We start from the raw sequence: 27407 nt of genomic DNA, 5'->3' as shown, positions 1-27407 counted from the left end.
AATAAGGAAAGGGAAGATACCTTATGAAAGTAAATTAGCACAAAATATAAAAACAGATAGCAAAAGTTTTTATAAATATATAAACCGGAAGAGGGTGGCTAAAGTCAATGTGTAGGTCGCTTGGAAGACGAGAAGGGGAAATTGATATTGGGTAGTAGGGTAATGGCTGAGGCATTGAACAAATATTTTGTGTCGGTCTTCATGGTGGAGGGCACATCTAATATGCCAAAGAATGATGTTGTGGACAAAATGGGAGGTGAGGACCTCAATAAAATCACTGTCACTAAAGAGATAGTGATGAGCAAACTAGAGGGCCTGAAGGTAGATATGTCCCCTGGTCCTGATGGGATGTATCCCAGGGTGCTGAGGGAATTGGCGGAAGTAATAGTAGATGCGTTGGTAATCATTTACCAAAATTCACTAGACACTGGGTAGGTCCCAGCGGATTGGAAGACAATGTCACGCTACTTTTTTAAAAAGGATGTAGATAAAAGATGGGCAACTATAGGCCAGTTAGCTTAACATCTGTAGTCGGGAAAATGCTTGAAGCTGTCATTAAGGAAGAAATAACGAAACATTTAGAAAGGAGTGGTTCCATTAGACAGACACAGCATGGATTCAGAAATGGCAGGTCCTGTCTGACAAACTTACTGGAGTTCTTTGAGGACATAATGAGTGCGGTGGATAGACGGGAACAGGTGGATGTCGTATACTTGGATTTCCAGAAGGCGTTCGATAAGATGCCACACAAGAGACTTATAAATTAAAGATATGGATGCATGGAGTCAGAGGAAGTGTATCAGCATGGATAGTGGATTGCTTAACCAATAGAAGGCAGAGAGTTGGTATAAATGGGTGTTTCTCCAGTTGACAGTCAGTGGTGAGTGGGGTGCCGCAGGGGTCGGTGCTGGGCCCGCAGCTGTTTACCATTTACACTGATGATTTGGAAGAGGGGACTGAGTGTAGCATAGCAAAATTTGCTGATGACACTGAGTGGAAAAGCAAATTGTACAGAGGATGTGGAGAATCTGCAGAGGGATATAAATAGGTTAAGTGAGACGGCCAAGGTCTGGTAGGTGGAATACAATGTTGGTAAATGCGAGATCATCCACATTGGAAGGAATAATAGAAGAGCAGATTATTATTTAAATGATGAAAGATTGCAGCATGCTGTTGTGCAGAGGGACTTGGGAATGCTTGTGCATGAAATGCAAAAAGTTGACTTGCAGGTGCAACAGGTTATTAAGAAGGCAAATGGAATGTTGGCCTTCATTGCTAGAGGGATTGAATTCAAGAGCAGGGAGGTCATGCTGCAATTATACAGGGTACTGGTGAGGCTGCACCAGGAGTACTGTGTACAGTTCTGGTCTCCGTACTTGAGGAAGGATGTACTGGCTTTGGAAGCAGTGCAGAGGAGGTTCACCAGGCTGATTCCAGAGATGAAGGAGTTAACTTATGAGGAGAGATTGAGTCACCTGGGACTATACTCTCTGGAATTCAGAAGAATGAGTGGGGATCTTATAGAAACATACCAAATTTTGAAAGGGATAGATAAGATAGAAGTAGGAAAGTTGTTTCCATTGGTAGGTGAGACTAGAACTAGAGGACATTGCCTCAAGATTCAGGGGAGAAGATTTAGGATGGAGATGAGAAGAAACTGGTTTTCACAGAGAGTGATGAATCTGTGGAATTCTCTGCCTAGGGAAGCAGTTGAGGCTTCTTCACTAAATATATTTAAGATACAGTTAGATAGATTTTTACATAGTAGGGGAATTAAGGGTTATATGGAAAAGGCAGGTAGATGGAGCTGAGTTTACGGACAGATCAGCCATGATCCTATTGAATGGCGGGGCAGGTTCGATGAGCCGGAAGGCCCACTCCTGTTCCTGATGTTCTTAATCAAACTTTCTCTGCAGTGACTTTAACAATAATATTCATGTATTTCACGGCTGTTTAAGTTAATGGTGCTGAGGTCAAGAGGTCTGAGAGCTTCAAGTTCCTAGGAGTAAACATTAGCAATACAATAAACATGGCCAAGAAAATGCACCGCCATCTTTATTTTCACGGGAGGTTGAAGAAATTCAGCATGTTCCCACTGATTTTAATAGATGCACCACAGAAAGCATCCTATCAAGATGCATCTTAGCTTGCTGGGGCAACTGCTGTTGTGGACAGAATTCAGAACAGCATAAAAACCAGCCTCTCTTCCACTGACTCTATTTCTCGCTGCAGTAAAACAGACAGCATAACATACTCTCAACTTTTTCTTTGTATCATATGGAATGAATGGGGTGTATAGCTCACCAAAATTTGGTCTCCATTGGATACTCAGCTCTTACCTGTTGCTCCAAGTAGTTGCTTGCATGCAACAGTGGTCACACCCCGATCACTGCTTCAAAAGTGAGCTAAACCAGTGAGAGTAACCAGCGGGCCTCATACCTCAGTGAGATAGGGATATGCCTGTCCTAGCACATGAATTCAGCTCCAGCAGATTGGGCAGATGAGATCTACAGGTGGTTTAGCAGCACTTCATGGAGAGTAAAGAACATGGCAAGACATAGAAGTAGTCATGGTCATCCACTGCAGCCAAGGAAGGCCCCAGTTATAGCGACTACTCGTACCACTGGACCCCGACTTCTGAGGTCGAGAGAGTGGAACTGTCCTAATGCAACAGCTTCTCCACTTCAAAAACTTTCTTGCATGTTTGCTCTCATCGTCGAATACGACGGTAACCACTATTCCCATGGAGTGAATTGAGATGTCTACGAAAGCGATGAGGAGACAGCAGTGAGAAGGCTCTGTCTGGTTGCTTTTAGATCAACCTTAATCTTGGAATTTAGATTAGGATTCACCACTGTTGAGAAAGCAGATCTTTTTGGATCGTCTTCCTTTTATTAGTTCCCTAAGTGGTATTGTCTACAGCTCTGCCTTCAATACTATAATTCCAAGTAAACTCATCTCCAAACTACTAAACCTGGGACTCAACACCTCCTTTTGCATCTGGATCCCTGACTTAGTGTCCAACAGACTACAATCAGTAAGAATAGGCAGCAACACCTCCACCACAATTATTTTCAGCAGTGGTGCCCCACAGGGCTGCATTCTCAGCCCCTTATTCTTCTCCCTATACACTCACAACCACATGGCTGGGTTCTGCTCCAACTCCATCTACACGTTTGCAGATGCTACTATTGTAATACGCCATATCTCAGATAACGATGAGATAGAGGGCAGGAAAGAGGTAGGGAACTTAGTGAAACTGTGTCATGACAACAACTTTTCCCACAATGTCAGCAAAACAAAACAGCTGATCATTGACTTTAGGAAGTGGAGATTTATGGTGCACATGCTCCTGTTTACATCAATAGTACTAAGGCTGAGAGCTTCAAGTTCCGAGGAGAGAACATCACTAATAGTCTATCCTGATCCAACTTTGTAGATGCCACGAACAAGAAAGCTCACCGAGGTGAAACAGAAGAAAGAGAGGACAAAGGGACCAAGGCACAATTTACATGAGAGGAAGGTGAGAATAAGGAAGGGGGTATTAAGGGAGAGCTGGGGTAGGGAAAATTGAAAGAGAGGAGTCTCAGGGAAGGAGTAGGGAAAATCAATGGTCAGTGGCAAGACAGTGTGCAAGAATATCTGCACCTGAACTTATGTATAAGTGCATCCATACGGAGAGGCACCCAAATCTGTGTCCAGTTAGAAGTGCAAGTTAATGTCAATGCAATAAAGCCCAGTCTCTCTAATTGGCCTGAGATAAACAGTGCACTTGCAACACACAAGGGCAGATGCTCTTCCATTCTATCTACACAGTAAGAAATTTAGTTGATTTTGACATTTGACATCAATATGATCTCATGCCCAAAGAGAAGTGTTTCAATAAGAGTGGTGACTTGTTTGTTGAGCCAAACACTTGAACTTTCTGATTTAGGAGGGCTGGTATTCTCTTTTCATTTCTTTCTCTTGGACACAATGTTTCTGTCTGGCAGCAATCTACAATCTATCCCAGTTTACTTTGATATAGCTAAAAGAGGGAGGCTTTGACAATGGACCTTTATTATTTTTCATAGCTAGGAGAATTAAGCAGACTAACTGTGGAAAGTACATTGTGGTCATTCAATTATGTTATAGAAAACATAATAGATTGTTTTGTTGAGGTACTCACTTGCCTCAATTAAGTATTTTAAACTTTATAATTCATAAATAAAAGATAATTCAGTGCCAGCATACTTCTGGTCTTACTATTGTTTGATATTAGGCAGCAAAAGGTAAGCTCTCAAGCACAAAGGATGAATAATCTGCTCACAGATGCAATAAGACATCAACTCAAGGCACCACTGCCATACAAATAGCTCTGCTGAACACAGGGAATGTTATGAATCTCTGGCTAATATCTTCCAAGGTCAGCATAGTTGAGATGCATTAAAAAGTTTGTCCTGAAAGTTATGAAGATTAAATTATCTTTCTTTAAGAAACATTTAATATTAATAAATGTAGGAAACATTTTGTTTTTATAAATGTTGTGGGTATGCACACTGCTACTATTAACTATTTTATTTCATTTTCTTATTTTGTCACCCACTCAACAATAAAAACAATCATAACCTGGTTAAACAGTCATGCCTGTGATTACTTAAACCTTACTTTTGTTCTTCCTGCTAATTTTGTTTTCTTTCCAGGGTTTTGTAGCTTTGATTAAAAGAGCCCATATGCTAAAAGTAGGTGTGAAGTCAACAAATCAATTGCAGTATTATTACATTACTAGCACCAGGTCACGAGGGAGAAAACTGCCACCATTGCAAACACTATTTATTTGTCAAAATGGTTAAAGCTTTCATCCTTGAGCTCCATAGTGTGTGAGAAACAGTTTTCCTACATATGTACACACAATGTTGTGGGCAAGATTAATCCTTAACTGTGCTCTGCTGCACAGTTGAAATTACTCCAGTCCCTAGGAGTCTCCAGACTCCAGTCCACAATTCAGATAAAAATAGGAGGTAGCACAACACTGGGTAAAAATGCAACCACAACAACAATAAGTTACATTATTGTGCAGTAATGGAGAATGAAGCACTCATGTTCATTTGGCTTAAAGTCAAATTCAATCACTGACGGACAAAGAGTTTTGTCCTACTTTAGCTGCCATAGAATAGGAATAAGAATGTAAAACAGGAAGTAGTCCATATGCCCTTGGAATAGAAATACGGAAACGCTAAGCAAAGGTTAGTAAATGGAATGTAATACCAGCGTTGGCATATTTGAGCTAACAGCTGCTACAAAAAGCAGAACACCTAGAAATGTTGGCAGGTATTTCATGCTTCTCAAAGTCTGCAATTTTGTTCAAATGCGATAAGGTGTCCAAAGGGATTAATGACTCCATGAACAATTAAGATATTTTTATTAAAAATAAGATGAAAGGCCTTCATGGTGGCATTCTGGTTATGCTTAGTTTGTCTTTTGTTTATCTCCCAGCAGGACAACTGAAAGATTGCAAGGATCCTACCAATCATATTAATCGATCATTGACCAATCATGGCATGTCTGGCAGCTCGGTTAGTTCCCAGTCCAAATGTTTCTCAATCTCCACAGACCATGCTAATCCCTCACAATAAACTGCTTGTAGTTTAGCCAGATATTTATTACTATTGATCAGACCTGTCCCTGCTAAGACTTTTGTTCTCTGAGCTCTGGACTCTGACCTCAATTAAGTTATGAATTTCAATCCAATAGACTGCCTCACTAACTCTCCTGCTTGCTCTGACTGTAGCAATTATAATTAGCAAACACAGGAGTCATGGAAAGAGCAGCATATGGATCATGTTATTTCAATAACAAATAAAGCTCTGGTGGCAAATAGTGCAAACAATATCTTAAGAAATTATACATTCCATCATTTGGAAAGCTTGATTTTTTTTGGCAATATGAAATAAAACTTAAGCTTCACAAAAATAACTCCAGTGAGCAGGTCAAGACTTTACAATATTAAACAACAACCTGTATATCCACCAGAAGGGAAAGTATTTTATATACTGGGCAAAAGAATAATCCATTCACATCCATACTCTGGATATGTATCAAATATTAATATTAATGTTCTAACGCAGTCTGATTAAAGTTTGTATTCTGAATGGGATGGTAATTATGTCACCATTCATCACACTTACTTCATAGAAGTATATATAAAAATAAATTAAATCAGTAGTACAAAAAGAAAGGGGAAAAATACCAAGGAAGAGTTCATGGGCCTGACTCCATGGATTCAAATTTCAGCAGTAGAGAACTTAGTATTCATTGTATTAGCAATTAAGGATAAATAACTATCCCAATTTATATTGTAATACAAAGTATAAATTATCAGAATCAGGTTTATTGTTATTGACATATGTTTTAAAATTTGTTGTTTTACAGTGCAAAACTATAAGTAATAATAAATATATATTTAAGAATAATACAAAAGGAGTGCAAGATAGTGAGATTGTATTTATGGGTTCAAGGAGCATTCAGTAATCTGATAATGGAGGGAGAAGAAGCTGTTTCTAAAGCATTAAATGTGCAACTTCAGATTTCTGTACCTCCTCTCTGATGGTAATGATGAGAAGAGGGCATGTCCTGGATGGTGAAAGTCCTTAATAATAGATACCACCTTCCCGAGGCACCACCTTTTGAAAATGTCCTCAATGATGGGAAGGCTAGTGCCTATGATGATGCTGGCTCAGTCTACAACCCTCTGCAGAGTTTTTTTCTACCTGGTGCAATACAGCGTCCAAAGCAGGCAGTAATGCAACTAGTCAGAATGCTCTCATAGTACAGCACATCTGCAGAAATTTGCTAGAGCCTTTGGTGTCATAGCAAATCTCCTCAAACTCGGAAGGAAAGATAGCCACTAGTGTGCCTTCTTTGCGTTTGCATCAATCTGCTACACCCAGGATTGGTCCAAGGCCGAGTGGAGAACCAGTGAGATTGCATCTGCTGTCAACCTATTTGTACACTACATTTGATTATATATTGAGAATCCAATATGATCACCTGGTACAATTCACACATCTGGAACTTTTTGGGTCATAGTCAACTTCTATATACAAGTACAATGGACCAGAATAGATATCCTCACTATAACCAAAAAGAATAGGAAGGTTGGGGAGCTTATAGGGAAATAACAATTACCATTACAAATATGTGTAATTATGCTCTTGGAGGACAGCTCCTATGCAACTGGTGCTTAAACGTAGATTGAAATTGGTGCAAATTCAAAATACATTATCCCATCTTCAAATCAATTACAATATCCCTATGTCACACAGTGCAATGAAAACTCCAAATTAAATCTGATCAATGCAAAAGAAATCATAATGAAGTTTCCCTGGGACCAGGAAACAACAGTACAATGCCAGACTCAGAATTCATTAGAAATCAAATTGCTGAGTGCTCTGTTTTCCAAATTATACTAGTTGTGCCACAAACCAATGGATCCTCAAAAAGGAGTATCTCAGAACCAACTTAAGAAAAGCCAAAGATTGTGCTTTTACCTTCAAACTATGTTATTAGCAAAAAACAAGCTGCAGCTGCTCAATTGGTCAGGTTGCATCAGTAGAGTGAAATGGACAGTCAGCATTTGGCTGAGACTTCCATCACAATAGAGAGTAGAGGTAGCCAAACAAGATGCTGCCTTACCTATTGAGTTTCCAGAAACTTGTTTTTTTTTTAAATTCCATATTCCAGCATCTGCAGTTTCTTGTGCTTCTAAGTAAAAAGCAAGTTTTTCTGATAAAATTAATAACAAGTTACTAAATGTGACAATGTCAGACAGCCAAACATTAAAACAAAACTGTTAAAGTACAAAGCAACCCAAAGTCATGGTGCTAACAGATCTATTAACAGGCATGAGCAGCGCTACATGTCACCTCTTTTGATGGTATCATTAGCAATAATGCCGTCATCGGGCAGAAATCAAGAAAGGATTGCAAAGGCCATACCTATTATTGATTTTATGTTAATAGTAATTTATGACACTCTTCAATACTGTAAAGATTTACCTTTCTGCAAAGGGGTGAAAAATCTGGTTTACTACTACAAATAGCAGGAAGTGTTACACTAAGAGACCAGCTTCAGTGAACATGCCAGCAATGGAAAATAAGACCACTCATTTGGATCTGATTGTAATACAAATTGGTTTAGTGTTGCATGCAACCAGCCCACCCCAAACCCCTATGGATTAAGGTAAAATTGTAGGCTTCAGGCAATTTTTTGAAGGGAGTGCGATGAAGTGTAAGAAGTCCTATATACTATTAGTGTTGTATTTCAGGAGGCTGAATAGCTGTTGTTTTCACTTCTGAACTACCTGTCCCATGTACACCTGTAGCAGATAAAGAACATCAAACAATACTACCACAAATCACACAGACAATTTAACAAATCACGCAAATTTTGCTATGTTTAACCCTGCTCAAATCAGCAGAATGTTTAATGACCAGCTGTACAGATGAATTATATGTTTCATGGAAGAAAAACAATGCATTTCAATTTTAGTCATTTTGAAGTTAATGAGATTTTTAGAACTATATATATTAGTACATAAAACTAAATATTGCTAAACACAGGGAAAAAAAGGACTTTGCCAGAAAATACTTCTGTTAAGGTTCTCTGGTAGAAGATGCTTCAATTAAAGAAGTTAGAACAAAATCACCAAGTTCAAAGAAATTACCTAATACATTTGTCATAACTAACATGGCAATGACCAAGAGAAAGATTTTCACACATTTCATAGATAAAACTACTTTAAAAAAATACATCACTATCATTAAAGTTTTGAGGCATGAGCCCAGGCTAACCTTGAAATATATTTCAATAAATCAAATTTATTCAGCAGATCTTGCAAACTACAGCTTGAAACAATTAAGGATAATACAACTTCAACATAGCAAGAAAGAAAACTGTACCTTATCATTCCTTACTTTTTTTTTAAATCAGGATGCAATCCTGTCTTCCTTTAACTCCAGAGATCCTGCAAATATCCCAGTTATTACAAACCACGGATGCTGGAATGCAAATTTTCTGTCCCCTCTAAGCTTCGTTCTTTTAGTCTTTCTGAGCTTTAAGGAATGCATGCTACACGTCACTTCTCATATCCATATACCAGTATCACCAATCACTGCATTTTCACATACTGTTAATCCATCCCAGGGCATTAAAGCTACATAAATGTTATTGTACTTTCACTTATCTCTCTTGATTCCATCAATGCACAAGGTTCTAGAACCCAGATGTAACCTTATCTAACCAAAGTGTCTCAATTTAATTCTTCATACTTTGACAGTTCACCAACCTTGACTGAGATGAACCTTGTTTACAAATCATTGTAGGGTGACCATTCATGTAAAGTATTGCTTGGTATCCACAGCTCCTGTGGTAAACAGTATAATCGCAAAGGAAGTACTCACTTGACAGAGCTCAGCTAAGTCTTTTATCGGCCAAGAAACAAAAGAAAACAAATTAATGAAACATATTTGTTGTTAAGCTAAGAAGCAGTTCAGCTTCCCCACAGACCAGATTCAATTTGGATTTTCATTCCGCTGTTTTCCAACCCCTCTTGAAGTGATGAGACAACAGAAGAGATTTGAATTTTCTACACTGGCTCATCTCAGTCTGACAAACTCTTTTACAGTCAGGTTAGAAACATAACATACATCAAAACATCAAAAGATGTTTTTGTCTAGTGCCTGGAATCCTTCTGCATTTAATTATATTCAAAATTCATGAAGCCTTTTCAGTTGATACACTGGAGTACTCAAGAGTACCAGAGGTTATCCAAAATTCATAAGCTATCACACATCAACATGTGATAACCAAAGTTTCAAGCAATAATGGCTGAATTTGGCTCAAGTTTCCAAAAGGAGGGTGAACCCACTGAAAGCATCTGGTCACCTGGCTGAGTACTGTAGATCTGTGCTAATCAACTGGCCAAAAAAATGGTGACAAATCAGCCCATAGGAGGGGAGATTAAAATCTGGCTGAGTGGTGCCACAACACTAACCTCTCACTCAATACATACAAAATGCTGGTAGAACGCAGCAGGCCAAGCAGCATCTATAGGAAGAAGTACAGTCGACGTTTCGGGCCAAGACCCTTCGTCAGGACTTCGCCCAAAACATCAGCTGTACTTCTTCCTATAGATGCTGCCTGGCCTGCTGCGTTCCACCAGCATTTTGTGTGTGTTGCTTGAATTTCCAGCATCTGCAGATTTCCTCGTGTTTACCTCTCACTCAATGCTAGCAAGACCAAAAAGCTGATTATTGACTAGAGGAGGAGGAAACAGAAGGTCCATCACCAAGTCCTCATTAGGGAATCAGAGGTGGCGAGGGCCAGCAATTTTTAATTCCTTAGTGTTATCATTTCACATGATCTGTCTTGAGCCCAGCATGTAAGGGTCCTAATGAAGAAAGCACAGCAGTGCCTCAAATTTCTTAGAAATTTCCAATGATTTGGCATGTCATCTAAAACTCTGGCAAGGTTCTACAGATGCGCAATGGAGAGTATACTGACTGGTTGCATCATAACCTCATATGGAAATACCAATCCCCTTGAATGGAGAAGCCTACAAAAAGTAGTGAATGCAGCCCTGTCCATCGCAGGTGAAGTCTTCTCCATCACAAGAAACCAGCATTCATCATCAAGGACCACCATGCAAGCCAGGGACTCTTCTCACTGCTGCCATCAGGAAGGAGGTACAGGAGCCTTTAATCCCAAACCACTAGATTCAGGAACAGTTATTATCCCTCAACCATCAGGCTCCTGAACCAGAATGGATAACATCACTCACCCTAACACGGAACTATGGACTCACTTTCAAGGTTTCTACAACTCATGTTCTTAATCTTTATTACTTATTTATTTATTATTTTTTCTTTCTTTTTGTATTTGCATAATTTGTTGTCTTTTGCACATCAGTTATTCATCTTTCTTAGTGTGCAGTTGTTCATGGATTTTATTGATTTTCTTTGTATCTACTGTGATGTCCATAACAAAATTAATCTCGAGGTAGTATACGGTGACAAATGTGTACTTTGATGATAAATTTCTTTGAACTTTGAATAACACAGGACAAAGTTATCCCCAATGAACCCACAGAAAAATTTGTCCCTTTAGCAGGCCCAAATGCCGTAATGAGTATTTCTTTATAGATTCCACTCTATTTAAGGCACAGCAATGGGAAGACAAAGTTATATTTATTAAAGTGGAGATGGCATGAAATAAGACTTTTCATTGACTTCACAATGTAAAATACTTTTTGGTTTATAAGGGCTGCATTGGAAATGAAGCAATTTCCAGGATGAGGGAGCATATCTCTCCCATCCTAGCTACTCTGTATTGGCTTCCTGTATTTTTTTAAGAATTGATTTTAAAGATCTCTTACTTGTTTTTAAAGCTCTTGATGGTCTGGAACAGGAGTACATCACAGAATCGTTTTTGTTTTATAATCCCGCTTGAGCTCTCAGGACTTGTCCCACTGGTCTCTTAAACATAAATAATCTTCCTCAGAAGATAATTGGCAGGTCAGCTTTTTTGAATTTTGTTCCTAAACTGTGGAATTCAACGCCTAAAACTAAGAGATGCAAACTCAGTTGACACTTTTAAACACCAGCTCAAAAGCTATTCATTTAAACTTGCTTTTAGCATTTTTTTTACTTTTATTTTCATGGTTATTTTATGCTATTTTATTTTCATGTTTGCACTTAGAACTACATTCTTTATATGAAAAGTGCTAAAGTTATTATTATTAATTTCAAAAAAGAATTAAAGTTATAACAGAGAAATCACAATTTAAGCAAATACAACTGTGCTGTCAAATCAAATTGCAAGGTGCTAAAAGTGAATTGGGTTTCTTGCTTTTTAAAAAAATATATTTAAATCTCAAAACTTTATTTTCAGTCACCTTCCCATTTACAAAGAAGTGTTAAAAAAAGGCACTGTTTGGAATGCTCCACTGTTTTTCTCAGTAATTCCAAAACACTATAGTTTGTTAAAAGGGTTCAAAATGCCAACAAAAGAGTTAAGTAGCATTGTCCAACTAAACAATATTATCAGAGCAATTGTTCACTGATAATTGTGGAAAATACCTATTTCCATACCTGTAGCCAGCACTGGAATGTGATCCTATCCAGATCCCTGGGTATGTATACCAGCAAGGGATATTTAACAAGGTGTCATCTCTCACACTCAGAGAGAAAGAAAGCTTAATCAAAACCCTCACAAATAGGAAATCTGAATCCAAGAGGTGTGAAAGAAACTTAAGGTGTGAACCTTAAGTGCAGCAAAACAGAAAAATATTTCACACAGGTTAGTCTCCTTGTATACAAGCTGCTTCCACATCTATATACCTCAATACTTTTCATGCTTACTCATTGAAGAAACTGAATTAACATTTGGGCAAAATTTGTTTAAGATGCATTTATATCAGAAAATTGGGACTTACGTGTAGCAAATCTTATGGAGCTTCTCAAATAAGAGATGTGGTACAGCTGTAAATTAAGAGTGTTCAGCAGCATCCTCAATTCATCCTCAAATAGTCTCTTTATTCGGAGTTTGTTCTAATACGTGGCAGCACAAGTGCTTCCAGCTCTTATATATCTTTAGTGGTAATGAAAGGTAGAGGTGCAAGAAAATGTGAAATGAAGCAAAGAAGGTCAGCCATCAATAAGATTCAGCCCAATTGGGATCAGATGAGTGATATAAAAAATAATGGGATACAGAAGATATCAATTGATTTAAATGTGTCAGGACAAGAAGAAGCAAGCTGAGATTGTGTAGAGCAAGTTGAAGACAGAATCAGAGCCATATGTCCATTTAAACAAAACAAGATGCTACAGTAAGATACTACTAAGGTTAAAACTCAGTGGAAAGTACTTTGAATTAGAATTAGAATCAGGTTTCATTTCATCAGCAAAAGTTGTGAAATTTGGTGCTTTGTGACAGCAGTACAATGCAATACATACTAATAAAAAATATAAGTTACAAGTCAAGTCAGGTCACTTTTATTGTCAATTCAACCATAACTGTTGGTACAGTACATAGTAAAAATGAGAGAACATTTTTTCAGGACCATGGTGTTACACGACACAGTACAAAAACTAGACTGAACTACATAAGAAACAACACAGAGAGAAAAAAAACAAATACACTAGACTACAGACTTAAAAAGTCTATAATACTTAAAAAGTAAAATAAATAAGTTGTGCAAACGAGAAGGAAAAAAAAACTGAGGAAGTGTTCATGGGATCATTACCCATTCAGAAATCTGATAACACAGGGGAAGAAGCTGTTCTGAAATGCTGAATGCGTGTCTTCAGACTCCTATACCTCCTCCTCGTTGGTAGCAATAAGAGGGCACGTCTGGGTGATGGGGATCCTTATTGATGGATGCCACCTTTTTGAGGCATTGCCTTTTGAAGATGTCCTGGATGCTGGAACTGGTTGAGTTTACAACTTTCTGCAGATCTTTCTGATCCTGTGCAGGGGCTCCTCCATACCAGATTATTCAGTATTTATTTCTTGATTGATTGATTCGCTGAATGATTGAGATGTGGTGTGGAATAGGCACAGCAAGGGTTCACCCTCTTGAAAGATGTTCTATCAGCTTCCAAGACAGAGGTCATAGGATCACTGGATGCTGGAGGGATTTGCATAGATGTAGTACTGTTCTTGAAGGCACACACTCATCCACACAGGTTTTAATGAAGTCGGTGATAACTATGGCGTAGTCAATCAGGCTTGAAGATGAATCCCTGAAAATTATCCAGTCCACCGATTCGGAGCGGTACTGTAAACAATCCTCGGGCTCCCTTAACCATACCTTCTTGGTCCTCAGCATGGATGCTGCGCTCTTTAGTTTCTGCCTATATGCTGGGAATAGAAGTACAGCCAGGTGATCAGACTTTCCAAAGTGTGGGTTTGGGATGACATGATGGTACTATAAGAGTGCTCAAGTCTGTTAGCTCCTCGGGTTCAACAGGTGATATGTAGTTGTTCAGAGATTTCTTCAAGCTGGCCTGGTTGAAATCTCTCACAATGATAGGGAAGGGAACCGGCTGTGCAGTTTCCAGCCTGCTGATTACGTTGCTCAGCTTCTCCAGAGCCTGCCTATGTTGAATGTACACCACTACCAGGAAGATGCACAAAATTTCCTCGGCAGATAAATGACGGCATCTGACCATTATGAAGCATACTCCACTTCATCTGCCTTTAAAAGACTGAGCTGTCTGACTTAGCAGAGAATGGTGAAACCATTGAGCTGCAGCGCTGTGTCCGAAAAGATGTTGGGGACAGCAGTCCCTGATGTCCCTCTGGTACAGAAACCTTGCTCTAAGGACTTCAATTTTATTTTCCAGAGACTGTATATTCACCAGCAGTTTAGTCATGGGCATTTCAAATTAACTTATGGACTGAAGCAACGTCCCCACTTGTTTTCTTACAGTGAAATGCTTGTCATGACCCAAGTCTGCTGTCCAAGGCTCGATTTCGTGTATCAATAGATTTCTTTCAATGTCTTAAAATGATGCTGCTTACAGAAGTACCCATGGCTGTTGCTGTGGATTTCAGCTGCAGTAACCCTTATTGGTAACATCTGATGATTTAATCGGAGCTACACGCAAATAGTCTTTGTTATCCAAAGCTTTCTGCTTCTTACACTGGTTCAAATGGGTAATACTTTCCACTCTTGATCAAGTTATATGCTGAGTGCTCAGTTCAGAGACCTGAGCTCAAAAATCATTGCTGACATGCCAATCTAATGCCGAGGGAATGCTATGTGGTCAGAGGCACAGTGTTCAAACAAGACTTTAAAATAAAGTTCAATATCTTCCAGTTGAGTTTATAAAGTATCCTGCAGCCCTATTTTAAAAAAGGGCCACAGATTTAACCTCAGTGACCTTGCCACTATTTTTCATTCAATAAATATCACTAATTACTAACAGTTACTCTATCTGGCCATTATCAGATTGTGAGAGCATGCCGTACTTATTTGCAGCCATGTTTCCTACATTTTCAATAGAGACAATAATTTAAAAATAGTTCAGTACTGTAAGGAGCTTTGGAAAGCCATCATATCATAAAAGCAAGTTTTTATTTTGATTGTATTATTTCTTGACAAGTGAAACTGTAGGAACGACTGAATAACGTCATCCACACTTTATTTTTGTAGCAGTCTCTCAATCAGCTTTCCAAATCTCCAGAGCCATCTTGCCACAAAGGCAGATACTAATGGTAAAATTCATATCCACTGCCTCACCACAGCCTTTGGCTATCGGAGAAGAAAAGAGCATTTGTAAATCAACACTTCAAGCAAAGCTCTAAACACATGGTATACTGACAGCAATGATCCTTGCTCTCATGTATGCTTGGTAGATGTAGACTACTTGAAAACCCCAAAACACAAGAGAGATACCACTTCACAAAATCTTCCAAATCGACAGGCAGAATAAGCAAACCGATATCTGCAATTTTTCCCTGGCTAACATTTTCAGCAAATAATTCAATTTGATTAAGTCATCCACATTGCTGATGTGCCTCTGCCTGACAAGAGCATGGAGCAAACAGTTCATGTTTTGAAAGGTTCCTTCAAAGGAAGGCTAATCAACTCATGGGAATCCCTGCTAAACGTTCACTCAAAGCAGAGAAGGAGCACTCAGGAGAACATGAATGCTAAGTAAAAACTGTGTGAAGTCATCATCTCCCATTTTGCCCACCCACCTGTTTAAACATCTTTTGTCTCATCCATGGCACCACCTAAGAACAAGTGTGGAAGCAAGTGATATTTGACTTTGAGGGACAACAAAGGATGATGAAAAGCAAAGAGTGCAGTTGTTTTGCAAAAATTCCAACTGCTTTGAAAGCTGCCCTACAAATAAATAGGCCAATTTCTACAATAAAAGAATAAAGTGGTACTACTTAAAAACAGTGCACTTAAATGAGTGAGCCGTAAGATATCATTTCAAGATAATCATTTTAAACTAACTCAAAGCACTGTAACTGCAATGAAAATAACAAAATGCTTACTGTTTATACAGTGAGATTCTTTACGCTCTTCTGACTACACGGGTACATGCCACTTGATCATTACACGTCTTACACGTAAATAGGTATTGGGGCATTAATGGGCACAGTCATTTCTCACAAAATCACAGTTATACAAGCATTTTATTGCCTTGGTAACAGGGTTGATGACTGCAATAACTGTAGCCATTACACTAAGTGTGGTAATCTTTTAATATCAAAATCAGAATCAGGTTTATTATCACTGGCATGTGACGTGAAATGTGTTAACGTAGCTGCAGCAGTTCAATGCAACACATAATCTAGCAGAGAGAGAGAGAAAAAATAAAATAAAACATAATAAATAAACAAGTAAATCAATTACGTATTTTACAAATGTGCAAAAACAGAAATACTGTATATTTAAAAAAAGATATTAAAAATATCTGCAAAAATGGTCCTTCCAAACATACAAAATAAGGGAAGAATGATAAAAATGGTCACATTACCATTGGCTACATCCTAGGAACAGTATTAAAATATTTTTCCATTAAGATAAAAGAGTTGTTTAGTATGGTACCTTTTCATAGGTTACCAGGAATTGGAATGTACCACCTGCTGGTGCAGTTTTTCCATAATATTGCAGATATTGTTCCATCAGAATTCAAAGCGACTCCAAAAATCTAAAGAGCAGCTGTTTTCAGACTAGTTACTTCGCATATTAGATTTTCAGTATCATGAATCATTGTCTCTGACTATCTCTGGGGAAATTGGAAATACCAACAAGTAAGGTGCTGTGCCTATGAGGGGTTTATTAATGGCTTAAGTTCCCAAGTGTGGACTAATTAGATGTATTTACCCCAGAGGGGAAGCAAACTCAACAATTCACCTTCATTGGCACCACATATTCTGTATCATTTACACATCTATTTTTATTTCAAGCTAAAAGAAACAAGGGATTTGACAAAATGCTGTATCTTATTCATCATAAAGTAAAAAGGACAGTGGCAAATGCCAATAGTTTTACAAGAAAATAAATTATGTTTCCTTTTACATGCTGACTGACCAGCAGCACATTTGCTGTTATATTTCATAGAGCTTGCAGAACAGCAATGCAGGTTCATACAACAATGAGAATACGGAACTCAAGACCAGAAAAAGATTAAAGAAATAGTATGGATATAGTTAAAAGAAAGGCTAGATATGCAAATGAGAGAGAAGGTAGGGTTCTGTTTCTCTGCAATGCAACGTAATCCTATGTAATGAGGCCACAGAATTTGACCCACTGTTTCCACCTGTGACATAATACAAATCATTTTAAATATTTTTCTATGTGTATACTTCCTTTCAAAAAATAAACCAGATCAATCATTTGTGCAAACTGCTGCTGCAATAATGTAAAGGTGCCATCCAAATTTACCTGACTATTGATTTCAGCTTTTTGTTGAAGCAACATTCCAACCAGCTCTTTATGTCCTCGGTCACATGCCCAATGCAGTAATGCTCTGCCCTAGAGATGGAAATTAATGCATGCTTATTTACAAGGCATTACATGCAAAATCATCCACATTGCTAAAGGAAATAGAAAACAGGATATTTGTAAATTATGAAAAAATGAGAGTTCTTGAAGTTGAAGTGCCCTTGACATCAAGAAAAGAACGACCAAACATGGCAGCTGTAATCCATCAATGCACTTTTCCCCTCTGTCTTATATTTCTTGTTTACTTACTTAAAACTTTCTGCAGCTCTAATTTTTTTCAGGATAAAAATTATCTTCAATGTTAACTTTGTTTATCTCTTCTGGTGCGGTCCGAGTGTTTCTAGTACAGGCAGTTCTGGATTATGGACACTCAAATTAAGTACACCACTACATATGAATGAGCCCCTTCTTATTAAATTCAGAAGTCTGATGTAAATAACTATGTTTACAAACAGCAGAACTAGTCTCTTATCTCTCTTCATTTTTACTTATTATTCTTATCAGTCTTGGGTATTTTTGATGTCATTCATAACAATATCATGGAGTTACTGCATGGAGTGAAATTTATTGTATTTTCCTACTTATGAACAAAACTGACACAAGGACATCTGCAAAAACAGAATCTGTTCATTACGCAGGAATGGGTTGGGTTTTGTTTTAGCTCAGAATATCAGCGTCTGTGATATTTTGCTATTAAATAAGTTTCACCCCACTGACTATAGATGCCATCAAGAAAATTGCACTTGATTTGCAAACTCTAAATATGAGGGGAAAGGCCAACTCAATAACATGGGGCACGAGAGTAAATAATTAACTAAAATAGCAAAGTTCAAGCTTTCAAAATAAAAGAGAAGGGCTGAAGTGACTTATTGGGCTGGTCACAAATTCTATGGTTACAATGAAGGCATGTTTTGCTGTATAGTTACATGTATACTATACAACACACCATTAAGTTACATAAATTCTTAGTAAGTATGAGGTAATGGATCCGGTTGGGTTAAATTTTAACCATAGTTGCATAACACAAATCAGGAAGAAAATATGAGAGAGATTTCTACACTAAGACTGAGATAGACAACTCAGCCGAATATGATTTTTGCACCTGCTAATTTTCTCTCAGAACCTACTAATATATTTTGTTTATCAAGTATTACAGATAACCCTTATAATCCTATCAACTGGCTTGATTAAGGTATTTTGATTAGTTGTTGTAATTTATGTCATGCATATTTGTTTTGTTATGATTGTGGACAATTAACTAAAAGGTAATTGAGAATTCATATTGATGTGCATTGGAGATCACCAATCACTCACTCAAAAACTACCACATTTTCAGGACATCTAACTGCCTAAATAAAATTTAAGCTACTAGTTTAGACACACTAAGTTAATGTTATCCAAAGCACAACGATAGGTTTACGTTAAGGAAGGATTAAACTCTCAGTGAAGATCATGCATGAGCTTTCTCTGTGTACAGCACAATTTCAATACCATAGCATGATACAAAATTTAAGCAATTGCTAAAATTATATCAAATATCAGAAGAGTAGTTATGGTTAAAAAGGCAGATAATTGATCTGTGTTTTCAAATGAACCCTGCTGACTTCCACGTCTCAATCCATGAATGTGTAAGGACTAAAGTTGTTTAAGTGTGTGACACATTTTATTCTTTTTAAGTGGGTGATGAGGATGAAGAGAGGAAATGGAGATTTCCTTAGTCATTATTAGACTGCTTTGATTTGCTGCAATAGATACTGCCCTCTACTGCTGATGCTTTGCCAATTCCTGTTCAATAAACAGTCTAAACTGCTCACTGTTCCTACAAATCTTGCACTGACATTACAGGAGACAATTAAATGGGCAACCATTTAAAAAATGTATATAAAATGTATGTAACTGAGCAAGATTTGGATGATTTTGTGTCATAGTAATAGACTGCTATGAGGTACTTACAGTATTAACAACACATCACAGCAGCATGCTATGCTACTGTGGAAAGGTAGGAATGCTGTCTATCACTTGGTTTACTCAAAACTTCTGCTTGGATTCAGCAATCTCTTCAGTAGAAATTATCTTTTTCTTTGGAACTCCAAACAGTTCACAAATAATAAATGTCAAATGTTGGATTTGCTACTGACCCTTCAGTGGTACTTGGATTTAAAGAAATTCCTTCCCAAAGCAGGAATATAGTGGGCTCAGAGGCAAAGTATATTTCAAAAGTTTTAAGACTTAATCCAGGTTTTATTTTTTATAGAAATGCAATGCTGATTGGACCTATAATTGGTTTCCTTCACAGAGATATCATTAAAAACAAGGGGAGGACAATATACATACAAAAATCAATATAATGAATATTGCTACATTGTTATTTAAGGAAACTAAAAATGTACTGCAATTCACAAATAATTTAATTATAGAAATATACCAGAATATGTTTTAAACAATCCCTGTATGTGACAAATCAATATTTTGATGTGAAGTTCTAACAAGTAGGCAAAACTATTGAAAATGTATATGTACAGATAAAATGTATAAAATATATCTACAGAATAGAGGCAAAAAATTTAATGCATGCAATGAATTGAGAAACTATCACTAAAAAATGTACCTCCTCATCCTTCAGGTTAACATCCACATTGTTAGATAGAGCTTTTAAAACATGATCAATGTTGTTCTCTCTGCAGTGATCAAATATAGTTTTGTCTTCTTCCCTGCAAAATAAAGGAAGTAAAACATTTTAATACAGGCTGCACAGAGAGATTGCAAAATAATTGGAAAAGCGTTGAGATGATGGATGACAGAAGTGAATATAACCAACTTCTACTTCAATAGTCTAGACAAAACCATCAGAATATTTAACTTTCCCTTTCCTCTAAAATCCTTATGAAAATACAATCTTCATCTTTAGTTCCAGTGCTTCATGAGCTCAACAAAAATAAGTTCAATGGACTCACAATCAACTATGTTTCAAAATATTCTGGACAGTGACCCCACTGCAGAATTTTGAAGGCAGTCTAAGCTGGCAATTCAATGAAACATATTGTGAGTACTGCATTATTCACAGCATCAATACTGAATTGAGAATTTAAACCAGGCTTCTTCTGGTCCATTCTAAGAATATGACACCAGGAGTATGTTCATTTCCCTCCTTGACCAACAACCCTTCCTTAATCATTTCCTATTAGTCATATTTTCACAGAACAACGAATAATATAATGAATGAATATTTGAAAGCTAATGTTAATTCAATGCTGCTAGTGCATGATTTTTTAGATATATGATGAGGTTAATATGCTTTGAAAATTGAACCGGATGAATCAAGCATCACTGAGCTTCTGGAGGTATTTCTCACCAGTTTTCCTCCTGTACAATTGAAAAAAGTTGAGCCAATAACTGTCAAATGGGGTTGGCTTGCCTTTAGGAGGGAAGCAAATGTCAGGCCATCCTTACATTTTACTACATTGGATGCTGTTCAACACAAATTAAGGGTTATCATGAGCACATATGCTATAACAGTGATGGATCAATTTGCATGTACCAAAATTGTGGAATACAAAACAATATCATAATGATTGTACACTAATTATAATCCAATCTCATCATTAAAATTATTCCTTATGAATAGAAAGGAAAGTAATGGGTAAAGAAAATAGACTAAAACCTTCACAGGATTTGAAACAGATTAGGATACTCAAGAATCTGTGTCTTGGATGTTTGCTGCCATAAAACACACTGTAAACACTTCGAAATAATTTTAAAGAAACTATTAATTTATTCAGCTGCTATTAAATGCAAATTCTACCATGTCCACAAAACATTTCAACCATGAGATAAACTGGCAGGAAGAGAATAAAGCGATAAAGATCAGATGATCTCTTCTTCATTTGTTCTTGAAATGCGACTAACACAGGTTGCAACTGGTTGCTCCAAGAATTAAAGAATTGGTATCAAGCCATCCTGTGTTAGCACATTTCATTATGTTAAAATTGTGGAATTGTAATAATATGTAGGCTGAGACGAATAGATTTTGATTCCTGGGGAGAACAATGATTAACTACTGTCATTTTAGTGTTACTGGGCTTCACATGTTTCTAGATTTAGTGAATTATTTTCAAGACTTAGATGGAGCTATCTAAGCTCTCAAGCTATAACTTGTTAATCAGTAATATAGCCACTCATACATTCTGTATTTGTTGTAACTCATAACAAAGGAACATTGCAGTGATACATTTACATACCGTCACACATTTCTATTTCAGTTGTTTTAACCAATAATCTTTTTTGAATGCCAAACTTATTGTCAAGAGTAACTGATGGCAGAAAGGGAAAGGCAAAACGATTTCCCTATTATCCTATAATTATGTAACCTACTGCAGTAATTAAACTAATCTGCATACAAGTTGAATACCCCTTGTTTGAAAACTCCAAAATCCAAAAACCTCCAGTATCCGAATTTTTTTCAAGCACTGACAGACATCAAAAATGAAAAATTGCACAAGGCACTGGGAAAGCTCCCAGGCAATGCACAAAAAGCGAAAAATGAAGATCTCGATCGTGTATTGAACGAATGCATTCATCAGCATCTGTGAACATAGGCCGCTTTATGGTATGCTGATCATGAAACAAGCAAAGATCTAAAACGAACTAGAAAATTGAAGGTAACTGTGAATATTCAGCAGGCTGGTTGCAAAAATTTAAGAAAAGGCTCGGCATTAAATTTTTAATAATTTAAAAAATTTTTAAAGGTGAGCACAAAGCACTGGCAAGTTTGCGAAGATTGCCACTGATGAAAATCTAACACCAGAACATCTCAACAATGCTGATTGGTTCCATAAATTACAAAAAAAAAAAGCAAAATACAAATACAATGAACTGTAACCTTTCAATCAAAACAAGGCATTGTAGGTAGAGACTGAAAGCCTGCCAATTCAGGTATTCTCCCAACACTGCTGAGCTGTTTTTATTACCCTGCACACATTATATTTTCATTATATTAATGTTGTATAATAATTTTTACTGTTAAGTGCATATGTGTGATGAACAATTGTAAGACAAAGACTGCTTACCGGTAGTACTTAAATTCAGAGTCAGAAATGATGGCAAACCCAAGCTACATATCTCATTATATAGCAACACACACAAATCCTGGAGGAACTCAGTAGGCCAGGCGGCATCTTTGGAAAAGAATAAACAGGCAATGTTTCATGCCAAGACCCTTCATCAAATGCAGACTGTTCACACTTTTCCATAGATGCTGCCTGACCTGCTGAGTTGTTTTGTGTGTGTTACATTGGATTTTCAGCATCTGCAGATTTTCCCGTGATTGTGTATCTCATTATACATTCTAAAATCTGAAAAAAATCCAAATTCTGAAACACTTCTGGTCCCAAGCATTTCAGAGAAGGGGTATTCAACCTATACTACCTTAAATTTCATACTTAATAACAACTAATCTCTACACTGATACAAAGGGTGTGACTTGATGGCACTAATAGTCATTTGCTGCAATGTAATATGTCCATGTGCTCTATCTTGCCATGACATGGTTACAGTACAACACTCAATTTGTTGACTGTAAACGTTACAACCCATATCAAATTTCACTGTACATTCACTATCGTATTTAGTGGTGGTGCACACGTTTATAGTTCAAAGTTTAAATATTTTGGATCCTGATAGCATTGTTCAGTCTGTTGGAAAGTAATACATAATAGAATAAAGGAAGTTCATGAGATCATATACATCCAGTATTGCACCGGAAGGAAACAACAATGGGGAGAAAGATCCAGCAATGTTATAATGTATTATTGGTGTAAACAACATTTCTCAACCTGCTACTGGAGTGATGTTACCGAAAGATGACACATGAGCAGAACATATTCAAGAGTGAGCTCACATAGGATTCCTGCAATAGTTATTGTTTATGTTGAGACATCCCCTGGGAGAAATTTTCACTTAATCTATAATTATCTCTCCACTTTAATCACTTTCCTACTTCAGAGGCTACAGTGCACAGGCTGCAAGAAAGCTCATTAACTTAGCGCATTTCTTCTCCCCTGTCACTGCCACTGTTTAATTGCAATGTGCGAATATTATCTATAGCCACAACTGTGGTTTTATTCATAATAAAGTGGAGGGGGGATGGGGGTATGAGGAGGGTCTCCAAGGCACAAGTCACAGCCGATTCACAGCTTTTTAATTATTTTGTGGCCAGACGCTTCTTGCAAGTTGAATAAATTGGTAACTGAGTTTATTCCCTCTTGCGCCCAGATGTCAGTTCCTGAAAAGAGATTGCAGGGGGTGGGTGGCAAAGCATTCGATACTCTGTGTAATGTGTAAATAGCCCTCCACCTCACTGGTAAATTAGGATGAGCTGCCAAAACAGTTCATCTGTCTGTCAGAGTAACTAATCAGCCCATCACTAATACCCAGTGGATAAGTGAAGATTGGTCCCTGGGACCAGTTGGCTGCAGGAGTCAGTGGTGAAATGGTGTGGAGTTCAAGTTCAGTTACAACACAATCAATGCACACGGTATTCCAGAAAGACTTAAGGTTCAAGATAGATTTAAAACTCATCCCAGCTGAAACTGATAGGTGAGCACTAATTGAAACAATTAAACCCATGACTTTGCTCAGCTCATCTGTTCACTGAGAAGCCCACTCACAAAATAAACAGATGCCAAACTTTTTGTTTGTGTCATAACTAATTTACAGTGATGAAAATACTGTTTACACACAATAAAAAGTTCTTTTGTAAGCTCATTTATATAAGCAAATCTGCCCTAATTCAGCAGAACCCACACATCTTTTTGAAGACCCTTTAACATTAACTCAGTTTCTCTCTCCACAGATGTTGTCTGACCTGCACAGTGTTTCAGCATTGTTTGTTTTCAGATTTCCAACATCTGTAACGTTTTGACATTTCCTTGCATCAACTGTTTCAATCATTACACCAGGAAGGTTCTTAGTGGAAGTGGCCAAGCTCATCCATTCTCAAAACTAATACTTGCTCAAAGACCATAGAGATAATTTGTTTCTGGAAACTAATATTTATTTATTTATTTATTGAGATACAATGCAGAATACGCGCCTCTGGCCCTATGAGCCACAGCGCTCACAATCCCCAATTTATCCCTAACCTAATAACAGGACAATTTACAATGACCAATTAGCCTACCAAATGGTAAGTCTTTGGACTGTGGGAGGGAACAGGAGCACCTGGAGGAAACACATGCAGACATGGGAGAAGGTACAAACTCCTTACAGACAGCAGGAGGAAATGAACCCAGGTCACTGGTACCATAAAGCACTGTGCTAAACACTATACTACCATGCTGCCCCATTGGCACAAGGGGGAATACTCAGGACTAGAATACTTAAGCCACAATTCCAGCTGCTCGTAAGGAGCACTTTATCAATGACATTATATCAGACAATGATGGTAAAAGTATTGTTATGTCATCCTGCAAGAAAGAATGGAGAACTTGGAAGAAAAACAGATAAAGATCAGAATCCTTGGACACATCTCTACTACTTTCCACTCCATCCCTACTATTTTGCTCAAAATTTTATGCAAGTCTTATTTCATTACAGAATCCCACCCCTCCCGGCTTTTAAAATCTTCAGCTTTAACTTTGAGAAGAAAAACTGTATCTGTCTTTTCTCCTCTAGACTGTTGTATTTACAAAAGTACCATTCCCAGCTCACAAACCATAATGGTTACCTATTTTATGATCTCTGTTAATGAGACTAGTATTATTCAACACAGCTTTAATACTGGATTAATCTGGTAGGGAATGCTCTTTCACCATAATTCCAAGCATCCAAATCAGGATGAAGAGAAGTGAAAATAGAGCAATAGGTACTCTCATCAGTGACCATCCAAAAATCCCAGCTTTAAACTAAGATGGCATCATAACGTTAAACAAAAATGCCAAGTTGGACAAGTAATAATTCCACTCCAGGAGGCAAACCAATGTCCAAAACAAAACTCTTAGGATTATTCGCATCACATTATTCAGGGTTGAGTTACAAACTGCTTCAAGCAAGTTACTGAAAGTGTGTTAATCTACAGCTCCATCAAATTCCCCAACTAATTCTACCTCAGAGACGAAGGTGATCCTTATTTTTCTTTCTCCTCCTTGGTTCCCACATGGTACAGCAGTAACAGAATTTGGCCAGGTGGGACTCACAGGTACAAACATAAGCACAGTGCACCGAGAGCGACAAAGCACACTGCGATAAAGCGTTCATCATAATCATTTCAGCTCCATTAAACAACAATTTTTTTTTAAATCCTTGTATGATCTTTAATACACAATTCTGAAAAGCACTTATATCTTTTTGAAAGAGTTTAAATTAACCTTAATTCTACTTGGAAAGTTACAGCTGAATTCCAAAAACATTCTATGCATCTTAGGTGAAAAACTCAATTTTTCACATTTTCTCTGACATAAATGTATTGTTTTTAATATCAGATGGACACCTCTCCCAAATTTTTTGTCCACTGTCAGAATTTATTTTGTAAACATAAAATCCCCTTTTGATTGAGATGTTTATTGAAGTGATTTCATCAGATGATCAGGGATTAAATAAATATGAAAAATAAAGCTTTTGTTTCTTCTTTCCCTTCTTTTCCCCCCTTTCCTATCAACATGTACATTTGGTAAAACTCAGGACCAGCATCCGAAAAAGTGTCACATCAGAAGGAAAATAGAAGCAATGGAAACATCCATTTACACTCAGCCTAATACGTTTACCAAGAGAGTTCTCCTCTGTGAACCTGACTGGAGTTTACATACCGCCAAAAGAAGATGTTAAACAAGCACTCAATGCATTAAGAGCCGTGACTGGCAAACAAGAAACAGCCTACCTGACGCCTTTCAAATCAATCTGCTGAGGGCCAGATCAGAGGCATTCAAACATGGTGACCAAGAAAGTCAGAAGAGGTCCAGGTATGATCGGAAAGTCATCTCATGGGCGAAGTGTGAATTCCAGATTAATCTTGAATCAACGAAAGATGCTTGGCATTTGAGGCAGAGATTGAATACTATCTCTTCTTATAAAGTTAAATCAAGTGACAGCACGGCTTTGTTTCCAGATGAGCCCAATGCCTTCTATATTCGCTTTGCCCTCAAAACCTGGAGAAGCCATCAGGAACTCATACTGCCCCCGATGATCCTGTTACTTCAGTCTCTGAGGCTGACATGAGAGCATCTTTCAGGAGAGTGAACCCACAGAAAACATCCAGCCTAGATGGGCTACCTGGCCGAATACTAAAGACCTGTGCTGATTAACTGGCTGGAGTGTTCACCAATTGGTGCAATCAATCACTTCAGCGGACTGTGGTACCCACCTGCTTCAAACAGACTTCAATCATATCGGTGCCTAAGAAGAACATGGTGACCTACCTCAATGACTTTCATCCAGTAGCACTTATGTGATAAAGTGCTTTGAGAGGTTGGTGATGAAACAATTCGATTCCTGCCTGAGAAGTGACTTGGGTTTGCTCCAATTTGCTTACTGTCACAACAGGTCAACAGCAGATGCCATTTCACTAGCACTTAATCTTGGAATATCTGGACAGCAAAGATGCATAAATCAGGATGTTCTTCATTGACAAGAGAAAATCTGTAGATGCTGTAAATCAAAGCAATACACACAAAATGCTGGAGGAACTCAGCAGGCCAATCAGCATCTACGAAAAAGAATAAACAGTTGATGTTTCGGGCAAGTCCCTTCATCAGAACTGGGAAAAAAAGACTTAGAAAAGTCAGAATAAGAAGGTGGTGGGATGGGAGGAAGAAGTACAAGGTAGTTAGTGATAGTTGAAACCAGGAGGGGACGGGTGAAGTAAAGAGTTGGGAAGTCAATTGGTGGAACTGGATCTTCTATTTTCCTC

General features: G+C 37.7%; 1 protein-coding gene across 2 annotated transcripts in view; it reads right to left on the bottom strand.

Annotated features, from left to right (window-relative positions):
• acbd6 (acyl-CoA binding domain containing 6) overlaps positions 1-27407 on the bottom strand; it is a 210136-nt gene that overhangs the window by 113985 nt on the left and 68744 nt on the right. The window contains exons 5-7 of one of the 2 annotated variants that reach the window (XM_073063611.1): positions 20115-20217; positions 17447-17536; positions 16209-16349 (exon numbers count right to left, since the gene is read on the bottom strand). In XM_073063611.1, coding sequence (XP_072919712.1) covers positions 16314-16349; positions 17447-17536; positions 20115-20217 — 229 coding nt within the window. In that variant the 3' untranslated portion in view covers positions 16209-16313. Of the gene's footprint in view, positions 1-16208; positions 16350-17446; positions 17537-20114; positions 20218-27407 lie in introns of those variants that run through there. The other variant, XM_073063610.1, reaches the window with a different exon arrangement.

The sequence above is a fragment of the Hemitrygon akajei genome, chromosome 12, assembly GCF_048418815.1.
Source record: "Hemitrygon akajei chromosome 12, sHemAka1.3, whole genome shotgun sequence".
Classification (NCBI taxonomy): Eukaryota; Metazoa; Chordata; class Chondrichthyes; order Myliobatiformes; family Dasyatidae; genus Hemitrygon; species Hemitrygon akajei.
This window is presented reverse-complemented; position numbering and strand designations above follow the sequence as displayed.